General features: G+C 38.8%; 1 protein-coding gene across 1 annotated transcript in view; it reads left to right on the top strand.

Annotated features, from left to right (window-relative positions):
- The window catches only part of LOC150090985 (hypoxanthine-guanine phosphoribosyltransferase-like), a 96,575-nt gene that overhangs the window by 17,395 nt on the left and 56,922 nt on the right, over positions 1–22,258 (top strand). The window contains exon 2 of the mRNA XM_090379413.1: positions 18,114–18,220. Within this exon, the coding sequence (XP_090235539.1) occupies positions 18,114–18,220 (107 nt within the window). The remainder of the gene's footprint in view (positions 1–18,113; positions 18,221–22,258) is intronic.

Raw genomic sequence — 22,258 nt, 5'->3', positions numbered from 1 at the left:
GACTGGATTGCAGGAAGTTTTATTTTGGCCAGCGAGTTATAAATTACTGGAATAAGTTACCTACATGGGTGGTCAAGGCTAACAGTTTGGGTAAATTCGAAGGGTAGCTGGATAGTTACCTACTAGAGGAGGGAAAGAGACATAGGCTGTATATTTCCTTTTCTTTTATTATTTATTAATTATTTATTTTATTTTATTATTATTATTTTACTTTTTTTTCTTTTCTTTTTTTTTGCTGGTGCAGCATAAACCTTAGGCTTCTTTACATCATATGGCCATTACTAATACTAAATACTGCAGAATAAGAGAGATGGAGGTAATTTAATACTAATAATAAGGAAATTGCAATTAAAAAAAATTGCGGGTGTACCCTGTAGGTACGAAAGATGATTTATGTGTAAACATCTTTGATAACAGTAGAACCGAAATCATGAACGATGTAATTTATGCTCATGCCCGCTACTTTACCAAATCAATATTAGTGATAAATAAGATACACACGCCTGCTGCTTACTCTGCCAAATCAACATTTGGAAGCAGTTAGGCCAATAGTCTAATAACCCATTTGATTGCAGCCATTTGTTGAATAGTATGATTGCAAACAATGCAAGTATTTGTATTGTTACAGTCATACTGTCTATGTTGCTATCATGTTGAATTGTGTTACTCTGTCATGCTTTGTTGCAAATTACCATGCAGCGCTACAAGATCTGCAAGAAACGACAGTATCCATTCATAATACGCTATCGAAACTATGACTTGGCTCAGGATCTCAACGAGTACAAGCGCGAGATGGTAATGCTGCACATTCCATTTCACAAGGAAACAGAGATACTGTCAGAGGTTAAATATGTCAAGATCTATGTCGACAATGAAGAGCTCATACTAGATTGTAAATTGTATGAATTGGACTTGGACATTCGCAAAACGATTGAAATATAAGGCGATGCATCAAGACAACAACGATGGTGACCCTGACGAAACATACGGTAATGACCTGCATAGCCTTGTAATGCAACTGCGAGAAGACCCCTTTCGAAACTTTTAAAGTCATCCAAACAGCGAGATGAATGGGGATCTAAAGCTCAACCAACTCAACCCAATTGCAAAGAAACAAAAACTTGATGACCAACGATGACTTCTGCAACTTAATGAAAGTAGCCAATAACAAGCAAAAGATTTTACTCATACATGTAATTTGGAGTCTTATCACCCATTTCCAAACCAATTCAAATATTCTTGACTTGCCCAGCTGGTTGCAGAAAAACATTTATGATTTGCCTCTTGATGGAAATTTATAACCGTTTCAGTAATACAGATGGGTATTGTAACGCTTAGATTACATGCACTTCAACTGGTAAGATTGAAGCGCATGTAATGTAGTGACCTTGGATGGCTAAGATCACTGCCCTCAAGATATCCATTTCTCTGGTTACAAAAAGGTTCCTGCCGCAGGTGGCAATGGTTAGCCCAAAGCCACATAAGTGGTATGCCGACCGGACTAGCCGGGTGGGTAAAGTGCCTGCCTGGCAACTCAAAGGTCGCAGGTTCAAATCCTGCCTCGGCCTTGGATCAAAGTACTGCAAAAACCTTGGGAGGTGCATTATGGCCACAGAAGCTGATGCGCCAACAACTACCAAAAAAAAAAATAATAATAATAAGTGGTATGCCCATAATCATAAATGTTTTTCCGCAACCAGCTGGTTTACGCCAGCTCTGAGCATATCCAAGATCACCTCCCATGATTCTTTGCTCAGTCTCCTATCCCGACTCTTCTTTTTGTCTTTCCCACGATTTTTCCACAACCAGCTGGTTTATGCCAGCTCTAAGCACAACCAAGATCACTTCCCATGATCCTTTGCTTTAAATGCTTTACCCTAAATTTTGCAAAGTGTCCATTTCTCTGATTACCAAAAGGTTTCTGCTATGGGTGGCAAAGGTTAGCCCAAAGCCACCTAAGTGGTATGCCCCGAATCATAAGCATTTTTCTCTGCAACCATGTGGTATATGACAGCTCTGAGCACATCCAAGATCACCTCCCATGATCCTTTGCCCGATCTCCTCTCCCGACTCCGATTTCTCTGTTATGAAATGGAAATGACGTCATTATCGTTTCATAACCCGTGTGGCTATCTGGAGTATAAACAGAAAATTAAAAAAAAATTTTTTTTAATTGAAATGTTCACATCAAAGCAGTCACAGTTTGATCCATGTAATTGCCCTAGCAGAAGAAGAAAAGAAGAAAAAAAAAAAAAAAAATATATATATATATATAGTGTATATACATTACATATACATGGTGATTCACTACCAGTGCGACAAACTTGCAGGCACAAAGACGAATCGGAATCACATAGCATTGCAGGGTCCGAAATGCCTTCATCGTGCGGTAGAGGACGTTGAACGGGAGGTCGCGTGAACAGCGATCCCGCTGGAAGTCAGCATTTGTGAACCGGTTCCTGAGGCAGTAGGATGGACGAGTATTCAAACGTTGAACTGGCCGACATGCACCTCGTGTATGGAGCTGCGGACTGTAATGGGTGCGCCGCTCTGCGCTTGTACCAGGAACGTTTCCCTCACGGGCGTGTTCCTCATCATACGATTTTCGCACGTGTGCACAGAAGGTTACGTGAGACTGGTTGTTTCACGAGAGGTACCATGAAACTGTTCGCCAATGAGAAGAATGTCCTACGTCTTGCAGAAGGCAGTACGAGTACTCGAGTGATAGGCCAACGATTGTGTATTTCCCAATCGACTGTATGGAGAATACTGTCAACAAACCAAATGAGTTCATACCATCTGCAATGCATCCAATCATTGGAGCCTGCAGATTATCCACTCCGGAAGACTTTTGCTACTTGGTTTCTTCAACAGAAACTGTTCGCAAATGCTGACTTCCAGCGGGATTGCTGTTCACGCATCCTCCCGTTCAACGTCCTCTACCGCGTGATGAAGGCATTTCGGACCCTGCAATGCTATGTGATTCCGATTAATCTTGGTGCCCCCTACACCTCCTGAAAGTTTGTCGCACTGGTAGTGAATCACCCTGTATACATTATACACCGATGAGCCAAAACATTATGACCAGCGAGTTGTTATGCAAATCGAAGCAACTGCAGGTGAACTACGGCACGTGCACAGGTCATGACACTATAAAAAACACCTGATACTGAGCTCCGTTAATCAGTGTTACTCTTATTCTTCAGATGGGAAAGGCAGCGGACTTAAGCAAGTTTGACAAAGGCCAAATTGTAATGGCCAGACAACTGGGTCAGAGCATATCCGAAATGGCACGGCTGGTGGGGTGCTCACGGTCAGCAATGGTTAGTACTTACCAAAAGTGATCCGAGGAGGGAAAACACACGAACTGTCGGCAAGGTGTTGAATGACCATGGCTCATCGATGCTCGAAGTGAGCGAAGGCTCTTCCGGATGGTACGTGGCAACAGAAGGGTGACTGTGGTGCAACTCACCAGTAATTGGAATGCTGGTGATGTGAATAATGTGTCACAACACACATTACATCGAACTCCACTGAAAATGGGACTGTGTAGCCTGTGTAGCCCATGCTAACCAGAGTTCACCGGCGACAGCATCTACAATGGGCACGCAAGCATCGAAACTGGAACTTGAGTGATTGGAAGAAGGTCGTCTGGTCCGATGAATCACATTTCCTGTTGCACCATGGACAGGTGGGTACATGTGTGTCGTTTATCTGGGGAAGTGATGGCACCTGGATATACCATGGAATGAAAACAAGCCGGCGTCATGCTTTGGGTGATGTTCTGCTGGGATACTTGGGTCCAGTCATCCGTGTGCCAGGCACTCTGATGTCTACCACCTACCTAAACATCATTGCTGACGAGGTACACCCTTTCTTGGCAACAGTCTTTCTCTCTCTCTCTGGTGGTGCCATCTTTCAGCAGGATAATGTGTCATGCCTTACCGCCCAGATTGTTCGAGACTGCTTCGCAGAACATGAGGAAGACTTCCAGGTATTGTTCTGCCCTCCAAATTCTTCAGATATCAATCCCATCGAGCATCTGTGGTTTGTGTTGGAACAGAAACTCCGATCTGCGGCATCTCAACCACGGACCTTACAGGAGTTAAGGATCTGCTGGTTACGTGTTGGTTCCAGATACCACAAGACATATTTAGAAATCTTGTAGCATCCATGCCTCACCAGGTACGAGCTGTTTTGGCTGCACATGGAGGACCAGCATCATGTTAGGTAGGTGGCCATAATGTTTTGGCTCATTGGTGTATATATGTATAAAATAAGTAAGTAAATAAAAATTGTAGAGATAAGAGAAGGAAGTAAAAAAAAATTTTATTTATATAGAAATAAGTAAATATTATTATACAGAATTATATTGTCGTATATTGCACAATCCTGGCATCGTTCTCAAGTGTTGAAAACACCAGAACCAACCACCTTCTGGTGGTTGACACTTGGGAATGAGACCAGGATTTTGCGATATATGACAATATAATTCTGTATAATAATATTGACTTATTTATATGTATCAATTTTTTTTTTTTTTTTTTTTTTTTTACTTCTCTTATCTCTACAACTTTTATTTACCTATTTATTATAGTATTATGGTTGTTAGGTTCTTTTTGTCTCTCAGTTATCTTTGTCCATAATCAATCTTTCCCTTTTTTCATACTCCTAATTCACCTTTTAATATTTACATTTATATATATGTGTGTGCGTGTGCGTGCATGCACTCAGACAAAATATTATGATCATACCAAAAAGCATATATTCAGTATGGACACACCATGTTTGTACCCAGTGTGACATCAGCTCCATGATACCGCTGAAGGGTCCAGCAGTATTCTGGATAGAATCATGTCTTGAGTTCAACAATGGAGTGAATTGCTGGTGTGGACTGGCAAATGCTGTGTTCCACTGCATCCTGCAAATGAACAGTGAGATTATTGGAGGAATTTGGTGGCCAGGGGAGCACATGGAATGCTTGGACACGATCTTTGAACCATTCCTGAACAATTTGGGCCTTGTGTTAATGAAAGAGTCCAGTGCCATGTGGATACATGGTTACCAATTAAGAAAAAGCTTGTTCTGAAACAGTGCTAAGGTGGGATCTGGTAATTACAGTGGGTTCAATAGAGATGAGGGGGACCCAGTGAAGTCGGAAAACATATCCCAAACCATGATATCATGACTGCCAGCCTGTTTTCATCCAACCATGCAGTCTTTTGCAGCTGTTCACCTGCTTACCATCAAATATGCACCCATCCTTCAGCATGATGGAGCTGGAACCTTGATTCATCATACTGGGTAACTTTTCAGTCCACTGTCCAGCAGTGGCATTCCCATTCCCACTACAGGTGAAGGTGTTGATGATAATGGTTGGTCAACATAAGCAAAGAAACAGGTTGCTTTCTCTGTAGGTCTGTCCACAAGAGGATCCACTGGAATGTGTGCTTGGAAATATTTCTCTGTGCACTCTGATTGTGGTCTGCTGTTAATTGAGGAATCATGAGCCATCTGTTGTCCCAGACAGCATCTGTGAACTGCAGTTCACCTCGACTGTCAACCAATGGTGGTCTCTCTATGTTCTACCATGTTGGGTGATTGTGTCCTTATTTGGACCATTCCTGCCAGAAGTTCACTATGGCAGTCCTTGAACAACCAACTATGCCTGCAGTTACCGCCGTAGCCTAGTGGTCAGGGGCGCGGGTACATAAGTACACGTGCCTTGAGTGACCAGGGTTCAAGCCCGTGACTGCTGAATACGGTGCTGTTTCTTGTATTCTGTCTATCTTGTTAACTCCTCTGACTGTTTGGTCGTCCTGGAGTATAAACAGAAAATTTATTTATTTATTTATTTATTTACTGAGATGCTGGCCCTTGCATTTCTAACATCACAAAGCATTCCACAAAGTCCATCAGGTCCTTCTCATTCCTTCTCATTCTTTAGGCTTCATACTGATAAATCTACAGGCTATACCTGTGCCATCACTATGTATGCTGTGTGGTTTGGTGATATCACTCCTGGGTGCTCTGGGATGTGACAAATCATGGGCACAGACTTGGTCATAATGTTTTTGTTCAGAACTCTGTGTGTGTGTATGTATGTTTTTGTTTGTTTTTTTTTGTTTTATTGGCGCATCGGCTTCTGTGGCCATAATGCACCTCCCAAAGTTTTTGCATTTTACTCTGATCCAAGCCCGAGGCGGGATTCGAACCTACAACCTTTGGGTTCCAGCAGGCACTTTACCCACCTGGCTAGCCCGGTCGGCATGTATGTATGTTATATACACACACACACATATATACATACGGGAGTAATTGTGCAGTCAGATATGAAGTTTTCTGAGCAATGCAGACAGGCTGCCAGGGCAGGTCATGGGGTTTTGTCAATGATATACAGGAATTTTGCTAGCAGGGAAAAGGAGGTGATTGTCCCTCTGTATAAGGCAATGGTCAGGCCATGCCTTGAGTACTGCGTACAGGTCTTGAGGCCTCATTTTAGGAAGGATGTAGATTTGCTTGAGCATGTACAGAGAAGGGGCAACAAGATTGGTGAGGGGAATGAAGGGATCCTCTTACCAAGAGAGGCTTAAATTCTGCAAATTGCAGCAACTGGAGACTAGTATAAGGCCTTGAATGGGTTGAGCACACTGAATTCTGATGGGATTCTTCCACTTGTTCAGATTACAAACCTAAGGGGGCATAAATTCAAATTGAGGAAAGACTGATGTAGAATAGATGTGCGGAAATTTGCCTTTAGTCAGCGGGTGGTTAATTGCTGGAACAAACTTCAATCTGTCATTGTGGAAATTGATAGGTTAAATAAATTTAAGGAGGAACTGGACAAACATTTAGAGGGAATTGTTTTGTAAATGTTTTTTTTTTTTTTTTCTGGCTGATGCTGCATAAGCTCATACACTTGCTTTCTTGCATCACATGTTTGTTTGTTATTTGGTTTTTAGGAGCATTAGCAACTAAGGCCATATTGCTCTGGGATATGCGGTGGTCATTCCCTGACCTTTCCGCATCCTCCGTATTTGGTGGTGACGGGCTCGAACCCCGGTCTAATCAAGAAGCATGTGCTACACACTGCTGCTCCTTCCCACCTGGCTACGGAGGCGCTTTTGCATCACATGCCACTGCTACTACTACTATATATGTACAGGTAGTTTCCGACTTTACAAGTTAATTAGTTCCTAGCACACGTTCATAAAGTGGGAATTTATTTCCCATAGACATAATGTTAAAAGTAGTGGTTACGTTTTTAACAATGAAATCAGTTAGCTAATTAGGTCTTTTAAACAATGGTTGATTTATCCAAAGAAATAACAACATAACCTGTAAAATCAAGCAAATTATAATAATAAAGAAAGAAAATATATGCTTTAGTCAAGGCTTAATAACAGTCATTATTAATAATAAAGAAATTATTTATGACTTACAAATGTTAAAGAAAGTTTATTCTTCATCATCATCATCGACTAAACACACTCTTTGATCACGCATTATTGGCTCGGCACTCGTTGGTTTGTTGACAACTCCTCGTTGGACAACAGCACGAGGAGTTGTCTTCTTCAGAAATGTTTCAAGTGGCGTTTGTTTCCAAGATAATCTTTTCTTTTCTTTATAAATTTCAATAGCATTCATAAGCATTTTTTAATGGAATGCACAAATTACAACTAACACGATTTCCGTGGAGTAACAAGTTTACGAAGCTTAAAAAAAAGGAATGACGAGAAGATTTTGAAAATTTATTTGTTTTTTATGCAATTGAAGATTTCAGTAAAGGGGAAATGTATTTCACCATAATAACATAAAAAAACCACACAATTCCAGCTATCGGTATTTTCGCAAATGCAATAAAATCGGGTTTACTACCCGTTTATAATTGTTTGCAATAACAGAAAAACCCAATAAACTGGAAAGTGCAAACTGTTCTGGTCGTGACCTCCAGAAATGTGCTTTAGAAAAATATCACAAAGCCATTCAGAATTGATTCTTATAACAGAGCGTATGATAACGATGAAAGTGTAGTGCATTTTAATTATTTGAATTGGTAACCAATGCAATTTACACTATAAGAACGACCTTTTAGAGAGTTATATAGCAAAAATTTCAACTTCCGAGGTCATGGAACGAATTACCAAAAAACAATGTGTTATTGGGTTCACGATACAGTGGTGCCTCTAGAACGGATTAGTTAATATCGTAAAGCGGGTGCACTGTATTGTATGGCTACATGTGTGGTTTGAAATGCAATATTTATGAATGTTTAACATTCATTTTTTGCAATTAATGTTCATACTTTCGATTTTGTTGATACTTTAAAAAAAAAAAAAAACTCGTAAACCCAGGAACTTGTAAAGTGGGAACTGCCTGTATACAGTAAACTCATTAGTAGTGGTATCAGTGAAAAAAAAACACTTCACCCATCTGTGCCCTCCAAGAATTTATCTAGTTCTCCCTTGAATTTATTCAACCCATCCACTTCCACGACAACAGATGGAACCTGTTCCAACAATCAACCACATGCTGGCTGAAGGCGAACTTCCCCAATTTGAATTTATGCCTCCTCGTGTAGTCTCGGCAAATGGAAGAATGCCATTCAAGTACAGTCAAGGCTTTAAATACCTCAGTTGGATCTCCCCGCAGGCACTTGGTCTCAAGAAATTACAGTTCATAATTATACCTTCATCAGTTCATTTTCCCAGTTTGTTTGTTATTTGGTTTTTAGGAGCATTAGCAACTAAGGCAATATTGCTCCGGGGATGGCCCCGAATACCAAGCGTTTCTAGTGATCAGGCGATTTCTGTGCAATTATAAAGCGATTCCTAAAGTGAAAGAGTGTTAGATATATCAAGAGTTTAAAGTTAATTCTCTTCTGTAAATATATATAGTTGCTGAAAAGTATCAGTGCAAAGGTTCCTAAGAAAGGAAAGTCACCTTTCTTTTATTTATATTCTAGTCCTACTAACCACTAATCTACTTCCGCTTGGTCACTAGGTGGCACCGCTCCTGCCTCCCCGTGGCGGGGCCGGAAACCTGGGAGGAAAAGCTCTCACTCCCAGGGCCAAAAGGAGCAAACACGAATGGCTCAAACATTACCATGCATCCCAAAGATCTGACTTCTTTGAGTCGGAAAAATGAGAACAATGTGACTATTGCAACCAAAAGGCAAAAAAAGGAAATAACATCACTTAATGCACCTACCTTTATTGTCTTTAATTCTACGACAGAACAGCCATTAGGAAAATTGTCGCCATTCGTCATCCAGAAATGTTTAGAAAGTGTGGCTAGAACACCAAAAAATGTTAAGCAACTAAAATCAGGCGACATTCTAGTCGAGACAGCAAATACCAAACATGCAGAAAGACTGCTTCAAATGAAAACATTTGGTGGGATCCCAGTAAAGGTCTCTCCCCATAATACGCTAAATACATCGAAAGGAGTAATTTCTGAGTGGGACCTTATCAGCATCTCCGAAGAAGAAATTAAAAATGAACTTGAAAATCAAGGCGTTATAGCTGTGAGAAGGATTAAAATTACAAGAGATGGGACACTTATCCCAACTAGAACTATCATACTGACGTTCAACACTCCTAAACCACCTACATCTGTGAAGGCTGGATATCTAAATTGTAACATCAGACCATACATTCCGAATCCTCTCCGCTGCTTTAAATGCCAAAAGTATGGTCATTCACAAATGGCATGCCGTGGTGTAGCTATCTGTTCCAACTGCGGGTCCCAGGAGCACAGCAATCAGAACTGTTCATCCGAGAAACCAAAATGTCCAAACTGCGAGGGAGACCATTCTGCCTATTCCAAGAATTGTGAATATTGGAAAAAGAAAAGCAGATTCAGCGGTATAAAGTGGAACATTCTGTCACATACCAAGAAGCAAAGAGAACTATACACCCGACTATCTTAAACAGACCTTCCTACGTGCAGGTCATAACGAATCATCGTACAATAGAAACCCAAACAGATTTTACAATTCCTCCAAAGAAATCTATCTCAGACTGGGCAGGAGCACTACTTACAATTTCCCAGCCAAAACATCAAGAGAAACTCGCCAACACACCACTTTCCGTACCTCCCGATATAAAACACTCAGAATCGAAAGCCCCTCAAGGAAAACGTAATGTCATAAGTCAGAAGGCAACTGAACAAATGGAGACAGAAGCAACCAACCAAGCAGATGAGTCAGTATTAGAGATTTTCGCGGAAGACGATATGGACACCGGAAAACCATATTTCCCCAAAAAGGAAAAACCAACGTGTGAAAGACTTAAAACAGCATCTAGGAAACAGACCGAAAACCTCTCCAAAACCAAATAATGAAAACCATAATCCAGTGGAATTGTAGAGGACTCCACACTAACATAGGTGATATATATGATCTGATTACACAGTATGCACCATTATGTCTTTGCTTACAAGAAACCTACCTCAGACCTCAAGACTCTACCTTAATAAAGAACTATACAGCATGTCGAAAGGACAGAGTAACAGGTGACACAACCCATGGTGGTGCGGCAATACTAATAAATTCTCGCGTTCCTTCCCAGATTGTCCCGCTAAACACAACCCTTGAAGCGATTGCAGTATGCATAGCCACTAGATCCCTCATAACAGTAATAACAATTTATGTTCCACCAAACCAAAATTTATTACAACAGGACTTAGAAGACATTGTAAGGCAGTTACCAATCCCCTTCTGTATACTAGGCGACCTCAACGGGCATAGCCCTGTGTGGGGTAACACAACCACAGATCGGAGAGGAAAACAAATTGAAAAATGGATAGACGAGAATGATTTAACTTTGTTGAACAACGGCACACTTACTTATACACATCTTCCATCAGGAAATACTACAGCTATAGACCTGTCTGTATGTTCTCCAATACTATTTCCAATACTTGATTGGTCAGTGCACAGTGATCCTCTCAGCAGTGATCACTATCCAATAATCATCACCATGGCATTAGGAACCATATGCAAGTCACGCAAAACTCCCAGATGGAAAATAAATGAAGCAGATTGGGAAACTTATAAATCATTAGCAAAACTAAATGTTGATACTATCAAGCAAAAACCGTTAGATGCAGCAGTACAATATATAACAAATAAAATAAGTCAAGCTGCTGAACACTCTATCCCAAAAACATCGTCTCACTTTCCAACACATCCAAAATCATGGTGGAATGCAGAATGTGCGCAGACTAAGAAAGAGCGAAACAAAACCTGGAATACTTTTCGAAGATATCCAACTTTAGAGACCCTCATATTGTTCAAGAAGGCACAGGCAAGAGCCAGATATATTAGGCGGGCCAATAGGAAAAAATCCTGGATAAAATTTGCATCTACATTAACAAGTTCCACACCATCTAAAACTGTCTGGAATAAAATTAACAAAATGAGTGGCAGATACCAGATTACTCCAACTCCGATCCTAAACTGGACTAGACAAGTCACTGCAGAGCCGTCAGAAATAGCCAACGCACTGGGCGAAATCTTCGCCAGAATATCAGCGACCACTCAATATACTCCCAGTTTTCAAATATACAAGGCAAGAATAGAAAGACATAAAATGAATTTTTCCACAAGAAATAATGAAGAGTACAACCTACCCTTAACATTCTATGAATTGAAACACGCTCTATGCCAGACAAAGCAAAGTGCTGTAGGACCAGACCAAATCCACTATATGATGTTAAAGCAACTCGATGATTAATCCCAAATGGCATTACTAGAACTATATAACAAAATCTTACTAGAAAACCAATTTCCAGACAGTTGGCGTCATGCAATAATTCTTGCTTTCCCAAAACCGGGGAAAGACCTCTCTGACCCACGCAACTACCGTCCAATTGCTCTAACCAGTTGCCTGGGAAAAGTTATGGAGAAAATTATCAATGCTCGTCTAACATGGTTTTTGAACAGAAATAACCTTCTCAATCCAGCACAGCATGGTTTCAGAAAAAATTGTTCAACACTAGATTTACTGATCAAATTAGAAAACAGTGTGCGGAATGCCTTTATCCGAAAAGAGCACCACGTAATGATATGTTTTGATATAGAGAAAGCTTACAATACTGCATGGCGTTATGGAATTATTCAAAACCTATACCACCTTGGATTACGTGGACATCTTCCTAAATATATTCAAAATTTCTTACTCCACAGGTCATTTCAATTTAGATTGCAGAATGCTCTTTCAAAAGTCTTCACCCAAGAAGAGGGTGTGCCTCGGGGGTCTGTGCTTAGCACAACCCTCTTTGCTATCAAAATAAACTCCATAACTGAGCATATACCAAAACCTGTTGATACCGCTTTATACGTTGACGATTTCAGTATGTCCTATCACTCTCAGAATATGCGAAGTATAGAATGGCAGTTACAGGGAGCAATAAATAAAATAAGTCAATGGGCACAAACAAATGGCTTCCGGTTTTGCACACAGAAAACTGCATGTATACACTTCTGTAGGAAACGAAACCTACACCCTGATCCTGAACTTAAACTAGATGGATATATGATCCCAGTCGTACCAAACATAAGATTCTTAGGACTTCTCTTAGATAAGAAACTGACATTCCTTGAACATATTAAGCAGCTAAGACATTCTTGCATCAAGAAGTTAAATCTACTCAAAGTTCTCTCCGCAACAACTTGGGGTGCAGATCGACATACACTACTTAAACTTTATCGAGTAATAGTGCGTTCCAAGCTGGACTATGGAGCACCTGTTTACGACTCCGCAAGACCAAGTGCACTCCGTATAGCGCTTGGAGCTTTTCACACTTCACCTGTACAAAGCCTATATGCAGAAGCCCATGAACCTTCACTACAACTTAGACGACAGAACTTGTTATTACACTATGCCGTAAAGATAAAATCCATCACCGATCATCCAAATAGAGAGGTTCTGTTTTCATCGTACTTTGAAAACGTATACCAAGCCCATCCACGAATAAACCGACCTTCCAACATCCGTCTAAAAGATTTACTGTTATGCCGAGAGCTTAATTATGATAGCATAGCTACCACGACTACACAGATGATTCCACTGTGGAATTATAATTCAACCTGCGTATGACCTGCATTTCCAATCTTGGGGGAAAACAAATCTCCCGAGAACAAACTACCAGCAACTACATGCAGCATACAAAGAAAAATATGAACATCACACTTTCATATACACAGATGGCTCAAAAACAGAAACTTGTGTAGGAGCTGCGATTCACTCTGAGGACTGTACTCTCATCCAACAACTTCCAAAAGAATGCAGCATCTTTACAGCAGAATTACAAGCCATTTTGATGGCCGTAAACAAAATTAAACATGAACAGATAGCAGACAGCATAATTTTCACTGACTCGCTTAGCTCTGTCATTGCTTTGCAGAATGCCAATGCTAAAGCACACCCAGTTTTACAACAGGTCCAATATTCAGTATCAAAGCTTATTGCAAAATAATCACAAGATCAGTTTCTGTTGGATTCCAGGCCACACAGGAATAACTGGGAATGAAAAGCAGATAAAGCGACAAGAGAAGCTGCTACCTCTTACTATGCCTTCCGCTCAATACCATATACCGATTACAAGTCCTTAATCCACCAAAGCAGTTTAAAACAATGGCAATAACATTGGAAAGATCAAAGTAACAACAAACTTCGTGTAATTAAACAAACACTCCGACCATGGACTTCCAGTTACCGATCCAACAGACACGAAGAAGTGATCCTTGCTCAATTGCGAATTGGGCATACACATATGACCCATTCTTACCTACTCAGAGGTGAAGACCCTCCTCAATGCCAAAACTGTCAAGTTCCACTCACTGTACATCACTTCATGGTGAACTGTCCAAGATTTACTTCAGAACGTATAAAAGCCTTTCAAATAACCACGAACGCACAAAACAACCTAACGCTCAAAACAATTTTAGATAACCAGCCAAATATTACCGACGTTTTCTTTTTCCTTAAGTTAATCGGATACTACCAAAACATATAAAAATAAATAGCGTAACATTTACGAAAAAGCTACGTAATTATAAAATAAAATCTTGACTTCCATCTGAACAACATAATAAAAAATGTCGAAATATGAAACTCTAACCTAGATTAGGCGCATTATAGCCTAAGCTGCTCTTGCGCCAATAGCTCTCAAACAACAACAACAACAACAAAGCTCCGGGGATATGTGGTGGTCATTCCCTGACCTTTCCGCATCCTCCGTATTTGGTGGTCACGGGCTCAAACCCCTGTCTAATCAAGAAGTGCGTGCTACGCACTGCTGCTCCTGCCCACCTGGCTAAGGCGGCACCCATTTTCCATAGGGAGCTGTAGTAATAACATTAGACCGAGAAGAGCAGTGCCAATTGATCACGATTCTGTCTTTTCCTGCTCAACCATCTCTTTATCCATAGCAGTTGCTTGTCCTTAATGCCACCTGCTCCTTGTACAGCAGCCTTTATGGGCAATGGTATCAGAAGCTTTTCTGAAATCTAATTATAGTGGACCCCCACTTTATGATTGGTTCACTATACGATCAAATCACTTTACAATGGACTCTCCATAATAAAATACCGTTCACTATACAATATGTGATGATCACGTTTGTGTATTGAATTTTAATTCTATTAAATGGCAATTCTAATAAGCAAAAATAGGAGGAATATTACCTACAAGCTATAAAAGTAAAGATCACAAACTTACACTTTATTACCTCACCACTTAACAAAATTAAATGATACTGAAAATAGGAAGAATATTTTCCACATTTAATCTTGATCCTTCAATCTTCACCATTCTTGTTTAGCGGTGATATTATTCTAGAGCAGTCACCTGTGTGATATTGCATGTCTCTATTTGCAGGTGGTTCCCGTCCTGTCCAAGAAATATTGCAGCAATCTCTGTTTTGGATGTAGGTGTGTTATGTTGTCTCTAAACCATCTCATCCAGTTCTTGCATTACTTCGACTATACACCCTTGGTTTGATTGTTTTTCAAGCCATTTTGTTGTTGCTTCAACAGAATCAAAAATATAAAGTTGTTCATATCTTGGCTTATTTGTCTCATTTGGATATAGCAGTGAGACCAAATGGTAAATCTGGCCGTGTATTCTGAAACAGTATGGACCATTTCCAGGCGGTAATTTAATCTCTGCGCCCATTGATGCAAATGCCATTGCTGAGTTGTACTCATATATATGTTATCTGTAGTTATTTGCTTCACGTGTATCCCCTGTACGCAGCTGTCGTAATGGAGTAGGTGTCTCATCATGATAGCATTTAGTGTATTTATTCAACGTGTTTAACTCATGTACCCAATATCTTGCATTGCAATACTCACAGTTGTAACACATATTTCCAATGTCATGCTCTTCCGCATTAATTACAACATGTTGATTATTCACATCCAGTACTTCTATTTGATTAGTCCTATGGTGTCTTCTCATTTCCAATATTGCTTCTCTTTCTTCAATGTTTTTTGTGTCTTAGTCTGTTAGATGTCTCTCCCCTCTAATGTTTCATTAGCATTTCTTCTACATTTTTTCAAAGTTCTTACATGCTATTCAGCCACTACACTTCTTAAAACTTAGAAAGGTTCATTAAAATTGAAGACAGATAAAATAAACATACATTGATAGTTTTCAGGCATGGGCTGCCTTTCTTGTCAAAAAACATTAGTACAAAAATTAATAAAGTATGTCTGGTATGGTGGTCATGCAAGGTGAACCAAGTGAACGGGTGCTGGCAACAATTAGCAGTTGGAAAATTTGGGCAGCATACCTAAGTATTTTATATAAATAGTTACGCTTATGTATATAGCTTAATTAATACATACTTTAATACGTTCCTACTAACGGGTTGATATTTCTGTTCGCTGACATTTTTTTGGGGGGCAGGGTTGTAAAATATTAAAACAGTAAAAAAAAAACAAGATAAGCAATCAATAACAAAGAACACAACAAGCGCAAATTGCAACTAACATGATATGCGCAAGTGAGATAAGGTGTGACAAGTTTACGAAGCTTAAAAAATAAAAATGAAAAGAAGATTCTGAAAATTTATTGTTTTTATGTGATTGAAGCTTTTGTGGAAGGGAGAAACACATTTCACCATAATAATGTAAAAAGCTACAGAATTCCAGCTATCGGTATTACCACAAATACAATAAGATTGAATTTACTACCTGTTTATAATAGATTGCACTAACAGAAAAGACTGATAAACTGGAAACTGCAAATTGTTTTTATTGTTTTATGGTAGTGATCTCCAGAAATGTGCTTTAGAAAAATATCACAAAGGTTTCCAAAATTCATTCTTATAACCGAACATATGATAATGATGAAAGTGTAGTACATTTTAATGATTTGAATTGGTTTTTTGAAATTAAAGTGGCTGATTCCACTAACCAATGACCATGTTAACTGGTGCCTACTTATTTCACTTTACAATGGGATGGGCTCACAATTGTTTCCAACCAGGCCACATAGTCTTCCTCTCAGCCAGTAGCAGCATTTGTAAATGTGTTGGCCACATGTTTTGTTTTTGCATCCTTTAGTTTAAGTGATTTTTTTTTTTTTTTTTGTTTTGCTTTAATCAATTTTTTTTTAATCAGTGTGTACAATTTCCATTATAAAAATTGCCTTTTAGAGAGATAAATAGCTTAGTTATATAGCAAAAATTTTAACTTCAGCAGTCTTGGAATGAATTACCATAAAACATTGTGTTTTGGGTTCACATTACAATATTTTCACAATACAATGGTGTCTCTGGATCGGATTAATATCATAAAGCAGGTGTCCATGTATAATGATTTCATTTATAAAATTGTATCAAAAATTATTGGTTTATAAATTATCCTAACAGTAAAATCCTAATTATTTTGAATATGAGAATTCCAGCATTATAGCATTAGTAGAGGCATTTGATGCAAGAAAGCAAGCTTATGCAGCATCAGCAAAAAAAAAAAAAAAAAACCATTTCCACTTCACCCCTCTGTTAATTCGAAATACCTGTCCAGCTGAGCCTTAAACTTATTTAGGCTATCAACTTCCACGACAAGGGATGGAAGTCTGTTCCACCAACCAACCACCCGCTGGCTAAAGGCAAATTTTCTCACGTCTATCCTACATCTGTCTTTCCTCAATTTGAATTTATGCCCTCTCGGGTAATTATTCTGAGCAAGAGGAAGAATCCCTACAGCATTGAGCATGCTCAAACCATTCAAGGCTTTATACACCTCTATCAGATCACCTCGCTGGTGCCTAGTCTCCAGACACTGTAATTTGCAAAACTTAAGCCTTTCTTCGTAAGAGCAACCCTTTGTTCCATTCACTAATCTTGTTGCCCTTCTCTGTACTCGTTCCAGCAGTTCTACATCCTTGAAATGAGGCCTCCAGACCTGTATACAGTACTCTAGGTGTGGCCTGACCATTGCCTTATACAAGGGAATAATCACCTCCTTATCTCTGCTAGAAAAATTCCTATATATCATTGACAATACACCATGAGCTACTCTTGCAGCCCGTCTGCACTGCTCAGAGAACTTCATATCTGCCTGCACAACCACCCCCAGGTCCCTTTCATTCTCTACCACTGTTAGTGTAGTACCACAGAGTTGATACATTGCTCTGGGGTTGCTGTTTCCCATATGTAGTTCTTTACATTTGTCAATAGAAGTATTATTATCTTAAAAATGCCTTTAGAGTTCATAAAGCTGGAAAAAAAAATAATAATAAATAAATAATAAAAAAATAAAAGGAAGCCATATTAGATCTAAAAATGTAAATTTTATGAAGATATTCTTTTTTTGCATAATAAAGAATGGCTAAGTGCTCTTTGATCTCAGTTCAGTGTTGTAAGGGAGACACCCTTATTAATTAAGCTCTTGGCATCACATATAGGCAATTTTAATAAAATTATCTGAAAAACACAAAATATTGTTACCAGATTTTTAAAAATTTAATAAAATGCCTATTAATAACCATAAATTTTATCTATAGGTAAATCACCATTGCTTTTTGATTCACCTTTGTATATTGAGTCCTTATTTGTTTTTCATCCTTAAAAAGAAGTTTGTTTGTGTTATATTATAGGTTCCAGATGACTGTCAGGGCTATCCCCTTCATGTATTTTGTGTTCCTCATCATTATGAAAAATCACTTGAATCAGTTCTTCTTCCATGTGGATTAATCCTTGATAGGTAAGTTAGACTATTGGAGGAGATGGCAGGTGAAATGGGATTTTTTTTTTTTTTTTTTTTGGCTGATGCTGTATAAGCTTGCTTTCTTGAATCACGTGCCAATATTAATACTAATACCAGTACTTTTCAGTATAAGTTCATGATGAGATTTCTCTTCATATTTTTGAGGGTTATCCAAAGTTGGATAGTATACATCCAGATGTCTGTGCATATCTGTTATGGAAGGTAAGACTGTAAAATTTCCTAATTTGACTTACGTTAATACAAAAGGAACTTAAGTGATTTCAAATAGGTTGAGTTAGCTGGTCTCAGACATAGCAGTTGCATTTTTCCAGGGATTTATCCTTTTTTTTTTTTTTTTTGCAGTGAGAAAAACTGCCCTTAGAACACAGTTTGCATTACAATGGCTAACATGAAAAAGAAAAAAAGAAATTCATACCTCCACAGAAAAAGTTGTGGATTCTAAAGGTGCAACAGTTAAAACTGATCCTTGATCACATAATTTTGAGGTACTTCCTACTCTTGCAAAAGGATTGGGAGAGGGTGAATCCTACATGAATCAGGAGGACTGATGGGATAAAGAGTTTTTAATAAAAGTAGGGAGGTGACCTCTAAGACAAAGGCTATATACGAAATCTCCAAGTTATGTCATATGCTTTTTCTATATCAAAAGGTGAATTGCAGATACTCATGTGAGGAAAGCATCTCGGATAGACGTGTCCAATCTACCATTCTTTACAGTTTGTTGGATCAGTAGGGCGATAGGTGAAACTTCGACATCTTTTCCTAGCTTAGTGAAGGCGACGGTGGTTGCCCTGTACCAGCAGTATTTGGAACTACTATTTAAGAAAGATTGTTATATTTAAAAAAAAAAAAAAGCAGGTGATCCACAGGTTTTTTTCATTTCATATTGAATGTCATCTGGACCAAAAGCACTTGCCTTAGTAAGAGTTAAGACCATTTTTAATTCTTGCTTGCTAAATGGTCAATTGTATGGGTAAAAACTCTTTGATATAAAATATTAAAGAGCATTTTTCTTTTTCAGGACCAGGAAATGTTGGGTGTAAAATGATGTTCCAGGAATGTTAGAAAATGTTTTCCCAGGAGAATTGGCTATTGCTGTTCAATCTGTAATAGCCAATTTAGTGCATACATTATAATACAGGATTGGTGAAGAGTGGGATATGCATTTTCCCTTCATTTTGTCCCAGATCAAGGACAACAAAGGAAGTAAAGTGGATTCATGATTCCTTAGGCTCTGATTATGAATTTAGTAGAAGCATCACTGGGAGGCACTCCTACTTGCCATGTATAAAGGTTTAATTTTGCAATCACTAAAAAAGAAGTGGAAGGGAAAACATATATGACAGATTAAAAAAACTTTACAAAAGTAAAACGCTTCCAGTATTTTGAACTAAACATCACAAAAACTTCCTAATTCATTTTAGAAATGTATGCTGTCTCAGTTCTAATCTCATCGACGTCCAGTTCTGTCTATAATATGCCTAGCCCACTTATTTTTTTACCAGAAAGAATCTCAATTATTGTTTGCATCAGTTACCATTCATCTCATTTGCCATAATTATTTGCTTCACGATTCCTTCCACTTTAACCATTTCTGGAGCAAGCTTCTTCATTAAATTTTCAAAATTCATAAAAATTAAAATTTGTACTTAAATGACATAGAATTCTTTCTGATTTTCAGTCAGACACCCATCATTTGAATGAAATTATTGTCAAAAAATTGAAATTGAAATTCAAAAAAGAATTTAAAAAAATAATAATAAATTTAAAGAAATTATAGAAAAATTTTAAAAAAAACCCAGTTACTCCTGTTTTTTTATGTAATACTACATTCTACATCTTTTTATGTATTTCATTAGCTTTTTGATTTGAATTATGGAAAATATCAGCTTTTGTAAGCCAAAATCAGACAACTATCGCTGATGGGAGGTGTGCTCTCTGCTCCTTATTACAACCCGATCTGTTCCATTCTTGTCGATTGTATGTTATGTGGCAGAAATGGCTTCATCAAAATATTTTTATGATAATTAACAGGTGATATTACTCAGAAGAAAGCTAAAAATAACTTTTATATAACTTGTGATAAATAATGTTAACTACACCTTTTTTTTTCTTATGTAAATCCCAAACACGAGAGGTATTAGAACCATGCTTAGTACCATGCTTTTGTTGGAAGTTCAGAAGACGAAAGAAGACATTTGTTGACATTGGACTTGAACTTCTGTAGACTGTAATTTTCAAGAAATCTGTATGAAGGAAGGTTGTTCCAGAAAATGGCAGTTGAATGAATAAACGAGGAAGATGAAAAGTTAGTTCTGTGAGTTTGAAGTTGGACAGTAAATGGATGTTGGCTGGTAGCTGCACGTGTTAGGTCTGTTTTGAAAGAGAGGGTGACAATTATAGAAGCCAATTCAGGAAGAACAGTGCCCATGGAAGTATCTGTAGAAGAGGCATGCAGCAGAAACAGTACGTCTATGAGACAGCGAGTGGAGAGACTCTGTTAGAGATGAATCATTAATCAACTTAACCGCCCTCTTCTGAATGGAATCAAGAAGCCTGAGAGAGGTTTTGGGTACACTACCCCAGTTGTGGGAACAATATTCCATGGTAGGGTGGATTTGCGATTTATACATAGTGAGCAGCTGTTTGGAAGAAAAGTAACGCTAAAAGCGAAAGAGAAAACCAAGTTTTTTAGATGCAGAGGAAGCAATATTTGTAATGTGCTTGTGCCAAGAGAGAGAGATTAGGAGTCAGGGTAATCCCCAAAAGAGATATATATCGTTTTGCGTAGAAATCGGAGTGTCACCAAAGATAAGCATAGGAGCAGAAGAATCCTTTTTGCGAGATATAAGACAAGACTGAGTTTTAGAAGGGTTGAAATCAACTAACTTGTCTTTGCCCCACTGGAGAATTACCAGAAGATTGGCATTTAAGGAATTGGTAGCAGATTTTCGAGAAGTTGAAGCTGATTGAGCAGAGCAAGGTTTCTCAAAATGAAAAGTGGAATGCAATGTGCTATCGTTGGCAAAACTATGGATAAGATTTCCAGTCAGTGGAAGAAGGTCATTAATATACAAGAGGAAAAAAAGTAGGGGAAAGAACTGAACCTTGGGGGACACCAGCATTAGTGGAGAAGTTAGAAGACAGTGCCATCTACCATCACCCTCAGGGCACGATCAGAGAGAAAACTGGATAACCAATTACAAAAAACAGTTGGCAAACCATAAGATGGAAGCTAGTTTAGAAGACCTTTATGCCAGACACGATGGAAAGCCTTTGAGGTGTCAAGAGCAACTACTTATGTTTCACCAAACCTTTCCATTGAATTAGTCCATAATTGGGTAAGGTAAACCAGAATATCACTAGTGGATTGACACTGAAGGAATCCATACTGGCGATCATTGATCAGACGGAAGGTTTCTAGGTAGTTAAGAGTTGGCGGTTAATTGATTTTTCCATTACTTTAGAAAGAGTAGAAGTAATTGCAATGGGACGATAATTGGATGGGAGCGATTTGTCACCCTTTTTAGGAACTGGCTGGATATGAGCAAATTTCCAAGCAGAAGGAAAAACACTTTTGGAATCAGAAAGTGAAAAAAGGCGGCAAAGAATAGGAGAGAGTTCAGGAGCACAGGTTTTCAGAATAAGTGAAGAAATACCATCGGGACCTGGGGCTTTCTTAGCATCAAAACTCGTCAAAATCATAATCCGGCATCCTTTTGACGGAAGACCACAGGAGGCAATGAATGGAGCGTGTTGGGAATGGAGGGAAGTGTTTTACCAAGATCATTAATACATGAGTTGGAAGAAATATGGGATGCTAGCAGGTCAGCTTTATCCTTGGCTGAAGTGACAACAGAACCATCTGGTTTGGACAGAGGTGGGAGCAGAGATGGGCAAAAGTTGCGGCCAATAGCTTTGGCAAGAGACCAGAATGCTCGGCTACCATTAGGGCAAGAAGCAACTTTTCTACTGTTAGCCTGTTCAAACTCTAGTTTGGACTGATTAATACCT

This window comes from Mastigoproctus giganteus, chromosome 1 (assembly GCF_048544385.1).
Source record: "Mastigoproctus giganteus isolate SK-2022 chromosome 1, ASM4854438v1, whole genome shotgun sequence".
NCBI classification, from domain to species: Eukaryota; Metazoa; Arthropoda; class Arachnida; order Uropygi; family Thelyphonidae; genus Mastigoproctus; species Mastigoproctus giganteus.
The sequence above is the reverse complement of the archived record's forward strand: the minus strand, read 5'-3'. Positions and strand labels throughout refer to the sequence as shown.